Here is a 20,224-nt window from a genome sequence, read left to right as displayed (position 1 = left end):
TCAGGATATTCATAGGATTTAACAAACTAAAATATTTCCCTGTAGCATTTTTGCTTGGTTCTATCTTCTGGATATCGTGGACCTGTTTCATCTATTTTCTGCCTAATATCCTTTTTCTTTAGAAATTATGTCTACTAGAATTCCAAGATTCTAGAAAGAGGGATATAACCAGCAGTTACCTTTATGTAGTATTCTGACACAGATTCCTCAGTTTCCATTTTTTAATTCCAAATCGATATACCTATTAGAATTCCAGCATTCTTGTAGGCATATAGAATTAAAAATTGTTAACTAAAGAATTTGTGCCAGAATATTACATAAAGGTAACTGCTGGTTATATCCATCTTTCTTAATGTCAGCAGTATAATTTAAAGTGGGAGTAATGTTAGCTTATGTTAAACAACTGGAAATTAGAAATTCTTGCTGCTACAAATCACACAGATTTCTGTCTTTTGTGTCAATCCCTGATTGAAGCACAGAGGACTTAAATGTAAAAACACAGAGATGGTGCATGGAGATCTTGACCTTAAAAAGCCTAGCCCACCAAATTATCAGAGTCGTTCACCTCTGTCAGCTATAACATTTTAGACAGTCAAGAAAAAAGAGGGGGGGGGGGGGAAAGATAGCTTCTAAATGTCATTTCAGTTATAATCCATATATCCTGGAGGATATACCAATTCTCTCCCTGTCAATACATGTTGGTAATTCATTTATACTGGGCTGAGTAAGACATCATTTGAAATAAGTGAAAAAGTGGGACAGTCACCTGGATGTGTGTCAATGCACTATGCTGTCTATGCAAAAAATTGACCATGTCTTAGCAAAGCCTGTATATCTAATTTCTTTTCAAAGTGAGATCTACACGTGGCTGTTTATCCTAGTATGGCAGTATGCTCTCATGGCCTCTGTAGTGAGCACAAAATGATTCATTTACATGGCTGTGTGGCATAAACAGCATGAATCTGGCATGCAGATACTAAATTTGCTGTCTTCTGTTCTGCCTTGATTCTACCCAGAGAGTTTACATGCATTTATAAAACTATAAAATCCATTTTCTTTAAAATGAAAACAACAAGAGGAGATGCATAATTTAAAAAAATCTTTTAAACTAGCTTTAATCTGTTCTAATACAAATAGTATTTCAGTGTTAATGACTTAATTTGTGAAATTGTGCTTTCTTTTAATGTGCTTTCTAATGAGATCACATTAATACAATTATCTGGATTAATTCCTACGAATTGCTTCATCTTATTCCAGCTAAGGATGTTAAAAAAACGTTTGTTTGGTTTCCAAGGAAGATATTTATAGTTACGGTGCTGCTAGTGCTGCTGCTTTGGTATTATGGCTTTGAGGCATCATTTCACAAATATTTTGTAAATGCTATTATAACTCTGCCTTTCTGGCATTGCTAAGCCATAAATCTTGGCATGCTTTATTCATATTAAAATTTCAGCGCAGTTTCCATGTATGAATGGAAAAACTGTATGGAAATAGATCTTGTTCTTAGGCTCTGTATTTAGAGAGTTCCTTGTATTTTATTTCAGTTGTCAGTTTAAACCTATTGGTATTAGTGGCTGTTAAAAGCCAAAAGTAGGCACAGAAGAAAGGACATAATTGATATACATAAGGTAATCTGATTTCCCAGAGTTTTAGATCTACTGCCAGTGTTTCTTGGGCAAGTAGTGTGAGACTTCTATTATTGTTTGTTTGTGTATTGTATTTGATTTTGCTCTGGATGAACTTGAGTAACAAAGGTCTTTGTTGAATAACACACTCACTTAACATTTTGGATTTTCTCACCTTTCTAAAATATTGACCATATAGGCTCCCTAACATGTAAATTAGTACACCTTTTAAAAATAAAGTTTATGCTATCCTTCATACAAATCTTCTATTATCCTTTAGACACTATTCATTCTAATTGCAAATATCTTTAACTGACCTGAGTGCCATCACTTCAGAAAAGTAGCACAGTCACCGCAAAATAAAGTAGTAATTTCTATATATTACGGAGAACCCATGGATATGTGGAACTATGTACATTTATAAACATGTACATAGTTCCACATATTATACATAGTTCCACATATTGGAAAAGATGATGTGTGTTTGTTTGTTTGTTTTTTTTGGGGGGGGGGGAAACCACAACTCCAGAAAGGTCTAATAAAAGCTGTTAGAATCCTGAAATTGTCTGTTATTTTGTGTAGGAAAAAAAGGGAGAGGTGGGTGGATTATAACAGTCCATTCAGATACACATTTACTTATTTGTTTTTCTCACTTTCTTCCAGAGCTTGGAACAAACTAGTTACAGTAATGAGTTACAAGTGATTAATTTTTTAAAAAATAACAAAGATATAACCACCTTACTATTGCATCTTAATGAGAGATAGCTTCACCCCTTTTGCTGTCTTTGCACTGCTTTATTCAGCAGTGTTTTTGGTAACTTTGTTTTAGAAACAACAAACTCGGTTATTTTAAAGAAATGGGGAAATAAAGAATTACTTTTAGGCATTGTAACTAACAGCAATTGACTTCTTCTGTAATTATATTTTAACACTGACTTTAAAACTCTGCTGTTTCATAGGATATTATTTCCCAATATAGGCCCGGTACAGACTGCTGGTTTGTGGCAGCCTGGGGCCAATTCTAGGGTTCCGGAGCGTGCTCCGGAACCCTAGCATGTATGGACAATGTCATCTTTATGCAGTACCGTCCATACAGGGAGTGTGTGCACAACACAAGCGTGACAGTGCCGGGCACCGTGCTTACATCATGGATGCGTGACAGGTGCAGTCATGGCATGCGGAATGTGCCACAAAAAGAACTTGCTTTTCGCAGGTTCTTTTATTCCGGAGGGACGCTACACAATTTGGCTGCTGCGGCGTCCCTCCAGAGTTAAAACAGGAGCCCTCAGTGCGCCGTTTTCAGGTGGTCTGTTGAGCCCCATATATAGGAATGCATTCTGAAGAAACCAGAAGAGAGATAGATGAGTAGTTTAGACTGCAATCTTACGAAATCCAGTTATGTAACAAAATTTATCAGGACTTAAATGTGTACATTTGGGGTGATTTTAACTGTTGTAAGCTGCCTTGAGTCCCAAATCAGGAAGAAGGCAGGGTATAAATATAATAATAAAAATTAACATCCAAGTGTGTGGTTGAAAATCAGTCCATTATGGAATGGTGCTGACCGATTAATTTGGGAGGAAATGGTAATGGGGAAAATGATCTTAACAGCCTACAGTTCCCTGGGCTGAGTGAATGCATGGTTTAATAAGCATTCCTTATCCACTTTGAGCTAGAACGTGCTATAATGTGCCTAGATTCAGGATTGACTGCCAGTCGTTATTCTGAGCCCTTTAGCGATATAATAGCAGAATTTGCTCAGTATTTCAGAAGGATTAGAAATTTTAAAAATGTATCTTTTGTCAAGGCCCAAATAGTGCTTCAAGGTTTCTTCTCAAAGACTTCCTGGAACCATGAATGGAATCATTCCTGCTAGAACTGCAGATATGCTGCAGGCGTGGTGCTAATAAAGTGAAGTAAAGCGTGGATTGTTCTGGCCTCAGATTGATGATAGGATGAAAGTGTTCACATACTTGTGGAACAATTCAAGTGTTTTCTTTCCATGACTCCAGCTGGGAAATATGTCATTGGTATATATCAGGTAGAGAAGGGGATTTGGGATACAGGGGGTGAGGAAGGTTTGTTTTAGGTCGGCCATTATATGTAAACTTACTATGGTACCTTGCAAGTATCCTAACAGTGCCATTGATCTAAACATACATATTTTTCCTAAAGATGAAGTGATTTTCAGTGAGCTAAGAGTTGCTGGCTAGCTATATCATAGCCCCATCCAACAGTCAGTTTCCCAGCTGTGCTATCAGTCAGTTCATCATGCAACACTTTAGTTTCAGTTGACTTAATACCTGAAAGATATTGTGCTAAAGAAGACGAAGAGCACAATATATCTGCATGAAAAATTGTAAAGTCTTTAGTTGGTTTTGATGTATAGTGATGTATAATGGTGTTTCTAGGTAGGTTTTCAAAATCCTCATGTAGCAGATATATCTTGGCTTTTGTTCAGTATTGTATAATTATTTATACAGCTTGTATTTTGATGGGAAGAAAATTTTGGTGTTCCTGATTAATTGGTGGATGACAGGTCTAAATTTATAGAAAATCACATAAAATCTAATAGGCATTTTTGAGGTAAAGTATTGTTCACAGTTCATAGCCTTTTAGCTTACGTCTTTAATTATATTTAACTTTGAAATGTGGTATGAAAAGCATTTTTGTTTCCTTTCTTCTTCTTCTTCTTCTTCTTCTTCTTCTTCTTCATTTTTGAGGGGGGCAACAATATATGATTGATTTAAAAAAAAAACATATTCCTTAACCAGAGGTCACATTTTTCAACTACAGTTTCTCAGCTTCCCTTCTTCTTTGGTATAGTGGGTCTTCTCTATTATTTCTACAAAACTGTCAGAGTGGATCCTGGATACATTAAATGTACAGAAGAGGAGATTAAAAAGGTATTTGGGTTCAGAAAGAATATCTGCCACTATTTCCTTGTTATCCTAATCAGGTTGGCTATTTAAGGCCTGAATTGTCTTGGGAATCTTAAACAGAGCATTGAATCAATTATTGGTGAGTCAGCACATGAATCCCACCGTATCAGTACATCTAGGGACTAACAGTACTATTCAGGCGTTGAACAGCCAGTAGTTTATCATAATTCTTTCTCATAGTTTAAAACCTCGTTAGTAAGAGAAACCTGAAAAAGTAGCAAGAATGAATGGTTGACAAGACAAACTGCCAGTACTTCATGGAAGCAGTGACTTACTTCTGTCTGTTACATTCAGCAAAAGTTCTATGATCATCATCATATAGAGGATAATTTCCAGTTGCTTGATTATTAATGTGCTAGCATCATGCCTCTATCCTCCCTACATTCAGCTGGAAGGATATGAAAGAGGTCCTTGTATATATATGGTTGTAAACATGTTATTCCCAGTGTAATTGGGAATATATGCATAGAGTTTTGTATGCTTGCATTCAAACATCTTTATCATTACCGTCATAGTATTGGGGGTGGCCAACATCCCTTGGTGTCCACCACTGCACCTCAAATGGTTGAATTTCACTCCTCCAATTAAAAAAAAGATCTGGGGAACTCATGTCACAAGAGATGATTACTCTGGTTTCTGCTCGTTTTGAAACAAGTAATCTCTGTGGGTCTAAAACAGCCAGTGCAGGGGTGTGTGTGGCAAAATGGTCCCTCAAGGCCCTTAGAGGGTATGAAGGGATTTGGGGGGGGGGGGGGGTTCTTATTATTTTAAAGAATAATTTAAAGGGAATTTGGGAGGCTCAGCTTGAAAGTACAGTGCTGCCTCGGGTTACGAATTTAATTCGTTCCGCGGCGCCGTTCGTAACCCGATACATTTCGCAACCCGAAAAGGCGCTGGAAAGCCGCTGGAAAGCCGCTAGCCGCTAGCCGCGCTTTGAATTTCGCGCCGAAACGCGCCGAAAAGATTTTCGTAACCCGAAAAATCTTTCGTTACCCGGAACAGTTTTTCTAAATCTAACTTTTTCGTACCCCGGAAATTTCGTAACGCGGTCAATTCGTATCCCGGGGTACCACTGTATAGATATTAGCCTAATATCAAATATGGTAATTCCCTGTATATGAATTTGGGAATTAATGGTGGTACTCAGAGGCAAGAGATCATGGTTTAGTACTATTGAAAATCAAGAAGTATGTTTCTAAATTTTAAAAAGTGAGGGGCTAACATACATACACACACACAGACACACACACAATTATGGGGCTAAGCAGACTGGCCAGATAGGACTAAGCCCATGCTATTGTTGTCCCAGTGGGCACCCAGGTTGATCCCTGAGTCGGCATAGGGTGTTTATACACCCAGCCCCATGTCGACCCGGGACCCACTTACAGCACGCACTCCTTACCTTATAGCACTGGTACTGAGAAGCTCCCAGTTGCCATGTCTGCTGAAACAAGGTGCCTGGCTGCATCCATGTTGCTATCTGGTAACTCAGTAGCTAACCAGAGATCCAACTGACATGGGGTAACTGGGATTGGGCCAAATCCACCAGATCTATGTCCAGTCTATCAGGATTGGGGCTAATCCTGGCCCTGGGACTTTGGCCTGCATAATCTGAACTGGATGACACAAGACTGGACAGTGCCAGATAGGCATTTCGGTCTATGTGGACAATCCCTATACAGAGAGGTTTCAGAAGAGAAGAAACAGGAAAAGGTATTGTATTTGCTTCTGAAATCTCAGCCCACCATTATCTCCAACTAGTACTACAAAGTGTCTACAAGAGTGCTGTCTGGAGCACTGAACATAAAAACTCCTATAGGTTGCTGGGAATACATGGCAGTACCGTATATACTCGTGTATAAGTAAAATTATACTATAAAATTGACCCCAAAACCTGAGTAGACTTATACATGAATCAATACAGTAAAAAGGCAAAAGATTTATATGATCTGAAGAGAAACCAGAGTATACAGTAATAAGACAATGGAATGTGATCGTTCGCTCCTCAAGCCTCTTCCCAACCCAGCTGCTTCCAGAGGGGGCAGCTGGGCTGGGAAGATGCAAGAAGAGCGAATGCTCCCTCCCCAAGCCTCCTCCCAGCCCAGTTACCTCCAGAGGGGGCAGCTGGGCTGGAAAGATGCAGGAGGAGGGAACATTTGCTCCCCAAGCCTCTTCCCAGCTCAGTTGCCTCCAGAGGGGGCAGCTGGGCTGGGAAGATGCAGGAGGAGGGAGCAGGACATCCTTTACATCTATGATTACATGCCCTTACGTTTTACCCTTTATCCATGGGTCATATAAAAATTCAGAATTTTGGCCCCAAAACCTACCCTCGACTTATACACGAGGTCAGCCTATACATGAGTATATATGGTATTTCTTTTTTGCTAATACTGAACTTGGTTTGTTAGTGAAACAAGGGCTGCTGACCTTTAGGTGGTTGATCATTTTGAGCTTAAAAGAATCCAAGGATGGATTGGTCAAAAAAACCTTCTTTGGTCCTAATTAATCAATTTTTAAAAGACTCACAAAAAGTCATAAAATCTTCACATATCCTAAAAGGAGGAGTTGAATGCTGTATTTCCCACATGAGCTCACATGGTATCGATGGGATGAGATGAGCAGTTTTCTGTTAGGATAGCTTTGAACCTCCGCTATCATCATGGCGTGCTAATTGCACTAGTGATCCATACTGCTGAGGTTTAGGTTTAGGTGGCCATTTATGTTGCCCTAGTATTTAATATCTTATGCTATTGTGTAATTGGGCCAAGGGAGCTTCCCAGTCTTTCCACTGGGCATAATCCATAAAATATTTTTTTAAAAAAACACCTCTACTTGTAGATTTTAATATAAAAAAAGTATAAGACAGAAAGATATGGTAAAAGTTATTACATACCACAATGTAAACTGAAACAAAAGAAATGTAAGATGAAGCAGAGATAGAGAAGATGGGTTTTGAAAGATAGCTTGAGAATAGGTTTCAGATCATGTCTACCCAAATTCTCCAAGGCCACTCTGCAGCTAGTGTCTTGTGCCTGTGACTTTTGTACATTCGTACAGTAATCAAGAAAACTAAGAAAATGCCTCAGATTGGAATATTGTGGATAGCCAGTCTTACCCAATGTTGTCTTGCAGAAAGATGTAAATGTGTATAATGTATGTCATAATGACAGTGCTAAGAATTTATAGTTATTAAAAATGGCCCTCTTCAAGGTCTAAGAAATAAAAATAATTATAAATCTGCACCTGTCTTTCAGAATATCATTAACCTTGCAGAAACTGGCTCCTTGGATTTCAGAACCTTTTGCACATCTTGTCTTGTAAGTCAGGTCTTCTGATCTTGTTGGTTTTATTTTAAATTGCTTAGTTATATATAGGAAATTGCTTAGTTTTGTATGTACTGAAATTTTGTGCGCGCACACACACACACACATATGTATATAGCTTTCCTTCATGACATTGTTTGTATTTCCATATGCTGACATGTTCAAACAGGACTGACAGCAGGATTATTTTGCTACAATTATTATTGATGTTTTTAACTTTATTTTTACCCTCCTTTTCTCCAAAACCAGGATTCAGGGGGCTTACAAATTAAAACAAATACAATATTGTTAAAATACACAAAATATTAACATTAAATGGAATGAAACCATTACAGGTTGGTATCTTTTATCTGAAAAGCTTGGGACCAAAGTGTTTCGGATTTTTGATTTTTTCGGATTTTGTAATACTTGCATATACATAATGAGATATATTGGAAATGAGACCCAGGTCTAAACACAAAATTTATTTATGTCTCATGTACATCTTACGAGCACAGCCTGAAGGTAATTTTATACAGATTTTTAATAATTTTGTGCATTAGACAGAATTATGTACATTGAACCAACAGAAAATGAAAGTGTCACTATCTCAGCCACCCATGCAAATTTTTTTGGAGTATTTAGGATTTCTGGATAAAGGATACTTAACCTTTAACAATATTAAAAACAAAGAGAGGCTAGACAGAAACCTGCTGGGGATGCTCTAGTTGGCAATCCTGCACTGAGTAGGGGGTTGCACTTGGTGGCCCTTAACGCCTCTTACAACTCTATGCTTCTATGATATAATTAGAAATAATAAAAACTAGTTTTAAAAAACAGTACAATTAAAACAGTATCACAGCCTCGTTGAAGGCCTTTCTGTAAAAAACAGGAATGAAAACATCTTTGCCTGCCAGTCAAAGGACAGCAAGGAGAGACCATTCTAACCTCCCTAGGGACAGTCACTGAGAAGGCCCTGTATGATGTCTCTGTAAACCAAGCTGTGGAAGTGGTTTAATCTGTTGTTCCACATGTGTCTTTAATCTGTTGTTGTTCTCCACTTCAATCCTTAAGGAGAAGCAGGTGAGAAATAATTCAAAATCATTTGGGCTTGGGCCCAGAGAAGTGCGAGACTGCTTACTTTCTCAATCTTGAAAACAGTATTCTGTGAAATATGATCCTTCTCTGTTTACCCATGGATGTTTTTTGCATGAATTCGCAGGGTTTGTTTTTGTTTTTTAAGTCCAAGACTCTGACGACCAAAATTTTGATCATATTGGGGCTGCTCTGTGCTTTTTGTATTCATAGAATCATAGAGTTGGAAGAGACCACAAGGGCCATCCAGTCCCAAAAAACCCCCCAGCTTCATTTATATACTGCTTCATATTGAACTAATAGTGTCTAAGCAGTTCACAATTGTAAGCTAATTGCCCCTAACAATCTGGGTACTCACTTTAGTGACCTTGGAAGGATGCAAGCCTGAGTCAAGCTTGAGCCCTTTTGCTGGTATTGAACTCGCAACCTTATGGTTTTGAGTGAGTGACTGCAGTGCAGGCATTTAACCACTGCACCACCAGGGCTCTGGTCCAACTCCCTGCCATGCAGGAATTCACAAACAATGCACTCCCAACAGTTGGCCACCCAGATTCTATTTAAAGATCTCCAAAGAAAAAGACTCCACCACTCTCCAAGGGAGTGTGTTCCACTGTCAAAGAGCTCTTACTGTCAGGAAGTTCCTCCTAATGTTGAGGTGGAATCTCTTTTTCTGTAGCTTGCATTTATTGTTCCAGGTCCTACTCTGAGCAAGCTTGCTCGATCCTCAATATGACCTCCCTTCAAATACTTAAATAAAGCTGTCATATCACCTCTTAATCTTCTCTTCTCTGGGCTAAACATACCTAGCTCTCTAAGTCTCTCCTCATAGGGCATGGTTTCCAGATCCTTCACCATTTTGGTTGCCCTTCTCTGGACATGCTCCAGTTTCTCAACATCTTGGACACAGTATTCAAAAGGTGTATTCAATTTGTTGTAAGAGCCTGTTGTTTAACAGTAAGCATGGCATGTGTAAATACATTGTATGGATTATGAATTAATTGTTGCCTCTTCTGTTCTTCACCAGGTCAAAAAACCTTTGAGATCCATGCATTGCCATGCTTGCAACTCATGTGTAGCTAGATATGACCAGCATTGCATTTGGACTGGACAGTGTATAGGTGAGTTGATCTTAACAAAACTAGGATTTCTCTGCTGATGCCAGGCAAGTTTCTGAAGACTTGAAACGAGAGCCCTTAATGGAACATGCAGAGAATGCTTGGTAGTTGAGTGTTATATGAAAGGATGTTGACAAGCTGCACAGGGAACTGGAAGCCGTTCAGCCGCACATTCTGCAGTATAAGAACACAGTAGTTTTAGATGGCATTTGTACAACTTAGATATTGTTTAATGATCTCAGCTTGAAATACTTAAACATATTTATGTTAATTCTGGTTTCATTGTGAATTCTAATGGTAGTATTAAACTGCGGTTCTGTACACAGTTATTTAAGTAAGCTTCACTGGACACAGTGGGACTTTTTTCACAGAAAACAAATAATTTTGCACTGCACAGTGTTGTTATGTGCCTTCAAGTAGTTTCCAGCTTATTGCAGCCCTAGGGTGAGCCTGTCATGGGATTTTCTGGGGATGAGTGTTTGTGAGTTGCCCAAGGTCATTCAGGGGGTTTCCATGGCTGAGTGAGGAATCAAACCCTGATCTTCAGAGTTGTAGTCCAGTGCTCAAATCACTACACTAGTCTGATCTACACAGTGTGCTGACATACTGCATATCTGCCTATTAATGCTGCTTTGGTGAGCTTGAAAGATGTAAATTGTACTCAACATTTCATATATTGAATTTCTTATAAAAACTTTTCCATAATTTAGGGATGGAGGTAGCTGCTGGGAAGGGAATATTGTCTTATGACTGTGATACAAATAGATATTCATCATATTTTATGTTCTAGGTGTTGGCAATCATTCTTATTTCCTCCTGTTTCTCCTCTTCATGACAATTGTGAATATTTGGGGTTTATATGGAACAATTCTGTGTATGTATTCTTTGTTCTTATTTCACTGTTTATTTTGCTAGAAATTGCTGTGTCCTGATCCCTTATACTGTATGTGTATTACTTCATTCAGAGGTTTTTACTGTGTTATAGTCTGGCTAAAATACTAATGCGCTTGAGTCATGGCCTGGGATGTGAAGGGTTGTATTCAGGAAAAATAAACCTGAGTGCTTCTGGAAAAATACCTCCTACTTCTACCAGCCAAAAGGCACTGTGCAACTACTCTATCATTCCTACCTTAATTGATTGTTGTTGGGTTTTTGTTTTTTGTTTTTGTTTTTTGGTAATAAAAAAATGGAAGGAGTGAAGAAATATGGCCTTTATAAATAGAAGGTGATGATGTCTAGACCCCTTTGAAATTCTGCCGGGAGTGATTGCACAGTAAAACTTATCTGGAAGTACTTCATGTGTTTATTTCTTTTAACAGATTACAAAGTTGCTGCCACATATGTGTGCATGCACAAAGTTAGAGAACAGGCTGGAGAACAAAGGATGATTCCTTTTTATTAGGAAAGCCTGTACATATAGAACAATATCTTAGAATAATTTGTTCTCATTTCAGAAAGTTTTGCTGCAGAGAGTTTTTTGACCCTGGACATAATAAAGAAACTGCAGCTTACTTTTATCTGGAAGTTAAGCTGTCATTGTTGGTAGTTAAATATGTAGACACTAGGTTGAAAAAATGTACAAACTGGGTCTTCTGGGTAGTCCGCCACATTCAGTTTTTTAAGTAATTCATTATTAAAATTCATATTAAAATTTCTTCTCTTAGATTGGTCAGAACACTGCACAACAACGTACCAGCAAGATGGAGCATGGACATCTTTCACACAGATTGTGTCTTGTTCTCCATGGGTGTTATACATTTTTATCCTCATATGTTTTCACACTTCATGGGCTACATTGCTGCTGGCCCTTCAGCTTTATCAGGTATTGCTTGATTTTATTTAATCTTTAGAAGCATTGTACTTTTGTTATTTTTCCTCAGCAGCCTATATTAGTGTTGTACATAATTGACATTTTAAAAAATTACATGATTTTAAAAATAATTGCCCAATATTTTGCATTAGCTGAAGTAATTACAACAGTGGCATAGGTACTTCTGCCAATGCTACCCCCACCCCCCAATGCTATCTTTTAAGCCAACCAGTGCCCCAATACAAGAGTGTCACGGAGGGTGTGGGGAGTATGGGACACATAAGGTGACACCCGGGGGGGTGTAACACCACTGCTTCCCAAACATCTATCTTTTGACCGAAATGGCTTTGGAGTTTGGCTGCATCCCTTTAAAATGCTGAAGAGATAGTGTGTGTATGTGGGAGGGGGGGCTCAGTGCGAGGAGAAAGGAGAGGCCCTAGTTTTTAAAAAAAAAAAAAAAAATTGTTAATTATTTTAAAATGTTCTTGAATAACATCGCATCTAACCAAATGTTCACTTTAACTATGTACATGAATATACATTTAGGCTGTGTGTATGATATTGTAATTGAAAGGTATAATTTTAATTTTGCTAGTTGTTTATGTCACAGTTATTACCATTACATTCAGTGACATATGAGAATTACAATTTCAGCATAACTTTAGTACAAAAAACATTGCTAAGGATTCTGTATGGTGTGGTATGGGAAGAAGTTGGGGGAGTAACAACATGAGTTACTTCACCGGATGACACCAACTCTAGTGATGCCACAGCTCCAACCAAATTGTTTCTGAGCTGCTGGAGATCCAGGAGCTGGGGGATGATGACTGCAGCACTCTCTCAGTCTGCACTAAGAACAGACAGCTGGAGTGACCCATACAGGATCCTGCCTCAACTGCTTCTCTCAACACACCCCACAAGCAGGAGAGCACTGCAGTTATTTCTCAATGCCCTGATCTGCAGCACCTCAGAAAAACCCTTTGGATATAACATTGCCTGCATTAAGAGATAGGTTTTAAGGGTCATGTACAGTCATTAACAGTTGTAAACATGAATCTCAAAAGTTATGGGATTGTCATTCTCATAAATATTGAAAAGGATACCAGCCATTAGTTCAAGGAATGAGGGGGGAAGAGGAAGGAAATCAGGGGAAAGAAATACATAGGATATGAATATGGGCTTGACATGTATGTGTTAACATATAAGCCACCCATGGCCTGAATTTCAAGTGGAGACCACTAATTGAATCAAGCATTGAATGGGCAATCAACACTTGTGTAAATCCTATTGACTTGATAGGTCTGTTTTAGTTGGGAATGATTGGTACCGTATTTTCCGGCGTATAAGACGGTTGAGCCCCGCAGCCGGGCACTCATGCTCTGGGGCTGCCGGCTTCTTAGGCTTCCAGAGGCCTGGGAAGCTGGCAGCCTCGTGCCGGTTTCTAAGGGGTCTTCAAGGCCCCTTAGAAGCTGGCGCGTGCACTCTGGGGCCGCCAGCTTCTCAGGCCTCCGGAGGCCCAGGAAGCCGGCAGCCCCGAGAGTGCGAGCGCCAGCTTCTAAAGGGCCTCCGGAGGCTTCTTGAAGCTGGCGCGCGCGTGCACATCCGGCTGCCGTGCTACTCAGGAGGAGGGTAGCCTTATATGGTGAGTATATGCTAAACTCTATATTTTCATTTTAAAAGTTGGGGGTCGTCTTATATGCCCGGTCGTCTTATACGCCGGAAAATACGGTATGTCTACCCAAACTGTTTACTGGGAACTGATAAACAAGATGAGCTTGAAGTCCTTGTTCAGGAAGGTAACTATGACTTTATAGGTGTAAGGGAGACTTGCGAGATGACTTCCATGATTGGAATATTACATTTGAAGGCATAACCTATTCAAAAAGAATAAATGTGGCAGAAGAGGAGAGGGAGTACATTATATGTCAAAGACAAATTTATCTGTAAATAAATCCATGTGGGTGATGAGTGTGAACCAGTTGAGAGAATTTCAGTCAAAATAAATGGAGAAATAAATAAATAAAAGCAACATTATACTAGGAGTTGACTACAGACAACCAATCCAAGAAGTGGTGGATGGTGCTTTTCAGAAGCAAATCACAGAAATCTCAAACTGCTAGTTATGGGGGACTTCAGTTACTCTGACATCTTCTGGGAGACTAACTCTGCTAAGGATAGGGTGTCCAACAAATTCCAGGTGCACTTTGCAAATACAGTGGACCCTTGTTATACGCTGGGGTTTGGTTCCAAGATCCCCCGTGTACAACAAAATCCGTGTATGCTCAAGTCCCATTAAATATAATGACATAGCAAAATGGTGTCCCTTATCAAAAATGGAAAATCAAGGTAAATTTATACTTTTTTGGAACATTTTCAAACCGTGTATGCTTGAATCCGTGTATAAAAAATCCGTGTATAAGAAGGGCCGACTGTAATTTCTTAATTCAAAAGGTAGAGGAAATAACAAGTAATCCTGGACTTGATCCTAACCTGGATTCAAAGTACTTGATACTTCAGGGGGAAGTGACCATGTAATGGGGGAAGTGACCATGTAATGTTGGAATTCATACTTGTGGGAGAGGGAAAAGAAAAATATATTCAAAGACCTTGAATTTGAGAAAAGCAGACGTTAACAAATTCAGGGAAATACTTTGTGGAATCCCATGGCTAGACAGGCTAAAAGAAAAAAATACTCCCAGTGAGGATGGGAGTTCTTGAAGAAGGAGCTGCAAAAAAGAACAATCACATACAATCCTGTGGAAGAAGAAACATGGAAAACATCTGAAAAAGCAAATGTGGCTTCACAGCAAACCAAAGGAGGAAGTGAAAAGAAAGAACTGAAGGAAGGATGAATCACCAATGAAGAGTACAGATGTGTAGCCCAAGCTTTCAAGAATAGTATAAAGAAAGCTGAAGCTTAAGAGTGAGCTGAGACTAACTAGGAAAACAAGGAACAACAAAAAGTGTTTTTTTTTTTTAAAGGCAGCAACATGATCAAAGAGACAGTGGGGTCACTGTTCAATAATATGGCAAAATGCTAACAGATTGCAAAGAAAAGGCAGAACTGCTCAGTGCCTATTGTGCTGTTTCTCCAAAAAGAGAAATGTGACAACAGAGATGTTGGCACAGGATCTAGATTGCAAATCAAGATCAATAAGTAGTTAGTCAGGAATCACCTAGCTAACCTAAATGAGTTCAAATCTCCAGGACAAGACAAACTGCATCCCAGAGTACTGAAGGAACTTCTTGATGTACTTTCTGAATCACCAGAGAACTGAAGAAGGGCAAACATTTTCTCCCTCTTCAAAAAAAAAAAAAAAGGCAAAAGAAGAATATTCAGTAAACTGCAGACCAGTCACCCTACACCATAATGTTGCCATTTGGATTTCCCCCGCTTGAGTGCCTCAGTCAGACAGCGATGGATAATACTCCATTCCATTCTTTAGTGGCTATGTTGACCCTTGCCATAATGTGTCTGTGCAAAGTACAGTGGTACCCCGGGATACGAATTCACCGCGTTACGAAATTTCCGGGATACGAAAAAGTTACATTGGAAAAAACTGTTCCGGGTTACGAAGGATTTTTCGGGTTACGAAATTAATTTCGGCGCGAAATTCAAATCGGAAGCCGCGGCTAGCGGCTTTCCAGCGCCTTTTCGGGTTGCGAAATGTATCGGGTTACGAACGGCGCCGCGGAAAGAATTAAATTCGTAACCCGAGGTAGCACTGTAGTTGTCCCATGGATCCACTCTTCTGCCTCTTATGTAAGGACAAAGAGGAAGGCCTGCCAGAAATTCCCAGCACTGGTATTTTCTTACCTTGAATACAATGAATAAAATTACTTCCTTAGGAGATGTGTAACTTTATATTGCCACAACCTACTGCAAATGAATTGGCACACTGAGTTACTTGTTTAATTTTCATGTGTAGTAAATGTTTAGTATTGACAACATTATGTTCTAACAGTGGAACAGAAGAGAAGAAATGGTCCTGGTGTCAGTTTCTAAAAATATGTTATTAATAATAATATCTGCAGCCCAGTGGAGTAATTAATATGGAACTGATTTTTTTTTCATAGCTAAGCTATACATCAATACTCTGTGTTAAACTAATCCTCTGAGACCTCTGCAGTTAAACTATCTTCTTTATGTTTGTGTTAAAGAAGATAGTAGTTTGGCTTCACAAAATAGGTATTTGCTTGTTTGCTTTTAGCCAAGAAGTAAATGCTAGGTTGTATATGTTGCTGGCTGCCCCCCAGTGGAATGGAAAATTCTGGTGGGAAATGGATTTTCCCTTCCCATTGCAGCTCTCTGTGTTCCCCCTCCTCTTCAGGGTTGGGGGACCATCCAGAGGAGATTTGGGTGAAGATAATAGCAGGACGGAGATCAAAGTTAAGTGCCATTGTGGAAACTGAGTTTGTTTACTCAGTGCTGGATTCAGTCCATTGTACAGTGTTTTAGCAGTGTTTTTTATGTGGATTTAATATAATTTCAGCTCTTTTTTCATATCCATCCTGCTTAAGCAAGAGTTGGGAAACTGGACTACAAGCACCCCAAAGCTAAAGTTGTCCAAGCCAGTATAACATTTTGGGGTAAACATTTTCCAACAGACACTGATCCAGGAAGTGCATTGTTAATCTTTTGGGAAGCCAGAAATAGCCTGGGGCAAAAAAAAGCTAAGAAATCTAATGATGCTTTTCATTGAGGTAGGTTTTTGTTCCAGTCAATGAGAAGCAGTGAAACAAAATGGCTGATATGGTCTTGTGGTAGACTGTTTGCTCAAGTTATAAAATAACCATAAAACCATGTATTTATTATATTGTTAATTTATTTTTAACATGCTTATACCCTGCCCTGTATCAAAGAGCTTCGTTTTTAAAATCAGCTTATCCATTTCTTTGTGTGTATTTATGAAACAAAAAAATTTGCTCAAAGAATCGAATTAGGATTGATAAAATTCTTAACTTGGTATGCTGCACTTAGTACAGACATACCGTACCTCCATTAACAAAATTTTGACAAAAAGCTCCTTCTTATAAAGTCTTTTAAAGCCTGCCCAGACCTGTTTTCTCATTTTGTCTAGCTAGATTTTTTTTAACCAGCATTCACATTGGGAAGATAGTGAAGAAAAAGCTGGAAAACCCAGACATTTGATGATGACTTTTAGCAAGATGTCTGCAATATTTATTTATTTTATGTATATCTCTAAAAATAAAATAAATACATAAATACAATGTTATTGCCCTCTTCTGACACAGATGCCTTCAAGAACATAATTCTAGTGAATAAATGTTTAAACTTCTATAAAGTTTAATTAGGAGCCAGCATGATGTAGTAGTTTGCGTGTTGGATTAGGGCTCTGGAGAACAGGGTTCAGATCCCCATTCAGCCATGCAAAACTAGTGGATGACATTGGGCAGGTCACACTCCCTCAGTGTTAGGGAGAGGCAAAGACAAACCCCCTCTAAATAAATCTTACTAAGAAAGCGCTGTTATATGGTCACCTCAGAGTCATTATAGATGGAAACAATTTTAAGGCAAACAGCAACAACTTTAATTATTAGTATTGCCTCTCTTCCAATTCTCATTTAACTGAAAAACAGTTTGTATGGCTTGATTAAAATGCATGGAAATATTTATTGCATTGTGGATACCCCCTGACACATTAGGTGATTCTTTATTTCTCTTGATATTGCATTGATTTTGAGTTTCTGTTTTCCTTTTTTATCCTTTTCTTTTAAGATTACATTTCTTGGATTGACTTCACATGAGAGGATTACTCTCTGGAGGCAGAATAAGCATTCAAAGCATCCTGTTTCACTCAGGAAAACTCCATATAAGTAAGTAATATTTAGAGACATCCATTCTTTTTGCAAAATTACAGAACTGCTGATCAGGTAATATATAATGTTAACAATAATGTAATATGGTATAATCCTTGTGGTGGTGGTAGTTTCAGCTTTTCTTATTGAATAATAAAGGTGATAAATTTGCCATACTATTTAAAATCTGTTTTAACAAATTCTTATACTGGATGTTTTCTGGTTATATGTAAATTGTAAAGAGTTCAGGATTCTGACTACAGGTTCATCTTACGGTGCTTGTGAGGAAGGGAGAGGCTACCTTTTTTTAAAAAAAAAAGGTAAAGGTAGTCCCTTGACATGAATGTCTAGTTGTAACTGACTGTAGGGGGTGGTGCTCATCTCCGTTTCTAAGCTGAAGAACCAGCATTGTCCTAGGACTGCTCTGGCAGTCATGTGGCCAGCATGACTGCACCAAACACTGTTACCTTCCTACTGATAAGTGGTACCTATTTATCTACTTGCCTTTGCATGCTTTCAAACTGCTAGGTTGGAAGAAGCTGGGACTAATGACAGGAGATCACCACAGACATAAGTGTTCATTAGCAAGATGGACGCACCACACACCTCTTTCAAGATACATAGACCACAGTTTTGATGCACTCCATCAGTGTAGCTATACTGAAGTAGATAGGACTGGGAGAGGCTTTTGGTGCATTGTCCACAAAGGAAGGTTGGCGGGCATTAGAGAAACAGGTTGCTCAGCAGCAGCAGCCATCTCTCGCTGCTACTGCATGATCTTGGAAATACTGGATTCGGGCCATTATTGTAAAAGTTAGGATGTAATGTGTGAAAAGTTTTTGACCGGCAAAGTAGCACCCTTGTATGCCCTCAAATTCTGCCCTGGAGGTTTGGGGAGTCCACTGTATTAGAGTGGGGTTGGGGTTAATGGGTAGAACAGAGAGGGAAGGACCCAGATGTAATTTGGCTGCAGTTGAACACTGTTATCCAAATTATCCTTGGTAGTAAGGAATACCACTAAAAGCCTAGTCACTGTATGTATTCATGGGGTCACCATATGTCAAAGCCAACATAACAGCAGATAACAAAAAAACAAGTAAATGGTTTAATTTCTGGTGATTACTTGATTATCCACACAGCCTTCTTATGCAAAAATCTAGGCATGACTTTCATGTTTAATTGTTAGTGAGCAATGTATCTAAGCAACTTGTTATATAGTACAATATCTACTTATAATTCCTTAGCTGTCCTTGCTTGTAAAATAGTTGTACAGCATCTTTGGAACTTTCAAGTTTCAAGAGATGGGAACGAGAGCTGTTTTGATCACAAAAGCTTTTGCAAGGTGTCAGATACCTCTTCTGAATGGTTACGAGATTGTCAGTTCTACCTAGGCCTCACTCTCAAGCTATGAAAGGGATCTTGTAGGATCTTTAATACTGCCTGAAAGAAAGACACTGATAGTAGACTTGAGCCTACTTCCTCAGATGCACAGGGGAGTAGGCTCAGGTCTATGAAAGCTTGTGCTACCAGCTTCTTTCTTTCAGTTAGTCTCAAAGGTGCTACAAGATCCCATTGCATACTGATTTTCCAGACTAACAAAATTATGTCTTTAAAAAGTATGAAAGGAACAACCATGTTGTACTGCTTTCTTTTCACCATTTTGATTTGCAATAAATGTCTTCAGTGTCCTAGAGAAAAGACCCTGCAATTTATCTAGATCAGGAGAGGGCAGTTGTGGCCTTCCAGATGTATTTGGCATGTGGCTCCCAGCATTCCTCATCATCGGCTATGCTGGCTAGGGCTGACCAAAATTGTTCTCACAAACAGGTCCTTCACTTAAGTGTATTGCACCTGTAAGTTATATAAGAGGCCCCCTAATATATTTCCCCGGGGGTGGGCAATAAACCTAACATATCCCCCTCTGTTTTAAATAAATGAAACAGGACCCTCCCATTCTTACTGTGTGTCTCTCTCCCCCCCCCCCCTCTTTCTAGCCATGGATGTCTCCAGAACATAGCAGACTTCTTTCAGTGCAGATGCTTTGGAATGTTCAAGCCTAATGTTACTGACTGGAGTAAGCAATACTCTGTAAGATTTCATTCACTGAAAGATCAGAACACTCATTCAGTGTGAGGAAAACTTGCATGAGATCTTGGGGATATACTGGATAGTTATAGAAAGTTGTAAAATTGTATACTGTACAATATATGACAAATTTTGTAATTTCCTTTGCTGTATCTTTCTTGTTTCTATTTTGGGAAGAATGTAATGTTTACATGTATAAACTGTATTAAAATACATAATGCAAAGATAACTGGTTTATGTGACATTTTCAGATTGTTTAATTTGGAAGGAAATACAACTGTGAAATACAATTTTTAAAAGTGAAAGGTATCTTTTTTAAAAAAATAAAGCAACCTGGAAATCCTATGCATTATTCATACATGTCTGCCCATTGAAGTTTAGTCTTAACGATTAAGGAAAATAAAATATGTTTTGAAATGTCAAAGTATTT

General features: G+C 38.7%; 1 protein-coding gene across 1 annotated transcript in view; it reads left to right on the top strand.

The window, feature by feature from the left end:
* ZDHHC13 (zDHHC palmitoyltransferase 13) overlaps positions 1-20,197 on the top strand; it is a 36,956-nt gene extending 16,759 nt beyond the window's left edge. Inside the window, exons 10-17 of the mRNA XM_089521375.1 lie at positions 5-105; positions 4,407-4,531; positions 7,822-7,884; positions 9,989-10,082; positions 10,870-10,953; positions 11,744-11,901; positions 17,630-17,727; positions 19,704-20,197. Coding sequence (XP_089377501.1) covers positions 5-105; positions 4,407-4,531; positions 7,822-7,884; positions 9,989-10,082; positions 10,870-10,953; positions 11,744-11,901; positions 17,630-17,727; positions 19,704-19,842 — 862 coding nt within the window. The 3' untranslated portion in view covers positions 19,843-20,197. The remainder of the gene's footprint in view (positions 1-4; positions 106-4,406; positions 4,532-7,821; positions 7,885-9,988; positions 10,083-10,869; positions 10,954-11,743; positions 11,902-17,629; positions 17,728-19,703) is intronic.
* Positions 20,198-20,224: the final 27 nt, after the last annotated feature.

The sequence above is a fragment of the Sceloporus occidentalis genome, unplaced genomic scaffold, assembly GCF_023333645.1.
Source record: "Sceloporus occidentalis isolate IW3139 unplaced genomic scaffold, rSceOcc1.0.p SCAF_4, whole genome shotgun sequence".
In the NCBI taxonomy this organism is placed as follows: domain Eukaryota; kingdom Metazoa; phylum Chordata; class Lepidosauria; order Squamata; family Phrynosomatidae; genus Sceloporus; species Sceloporus occidentalis.
The sequence above is the reverse complement of the archived record's forward strand: the minus strand, read 5'-3'. Positions and strand labels throughout refer to the sequence as shown.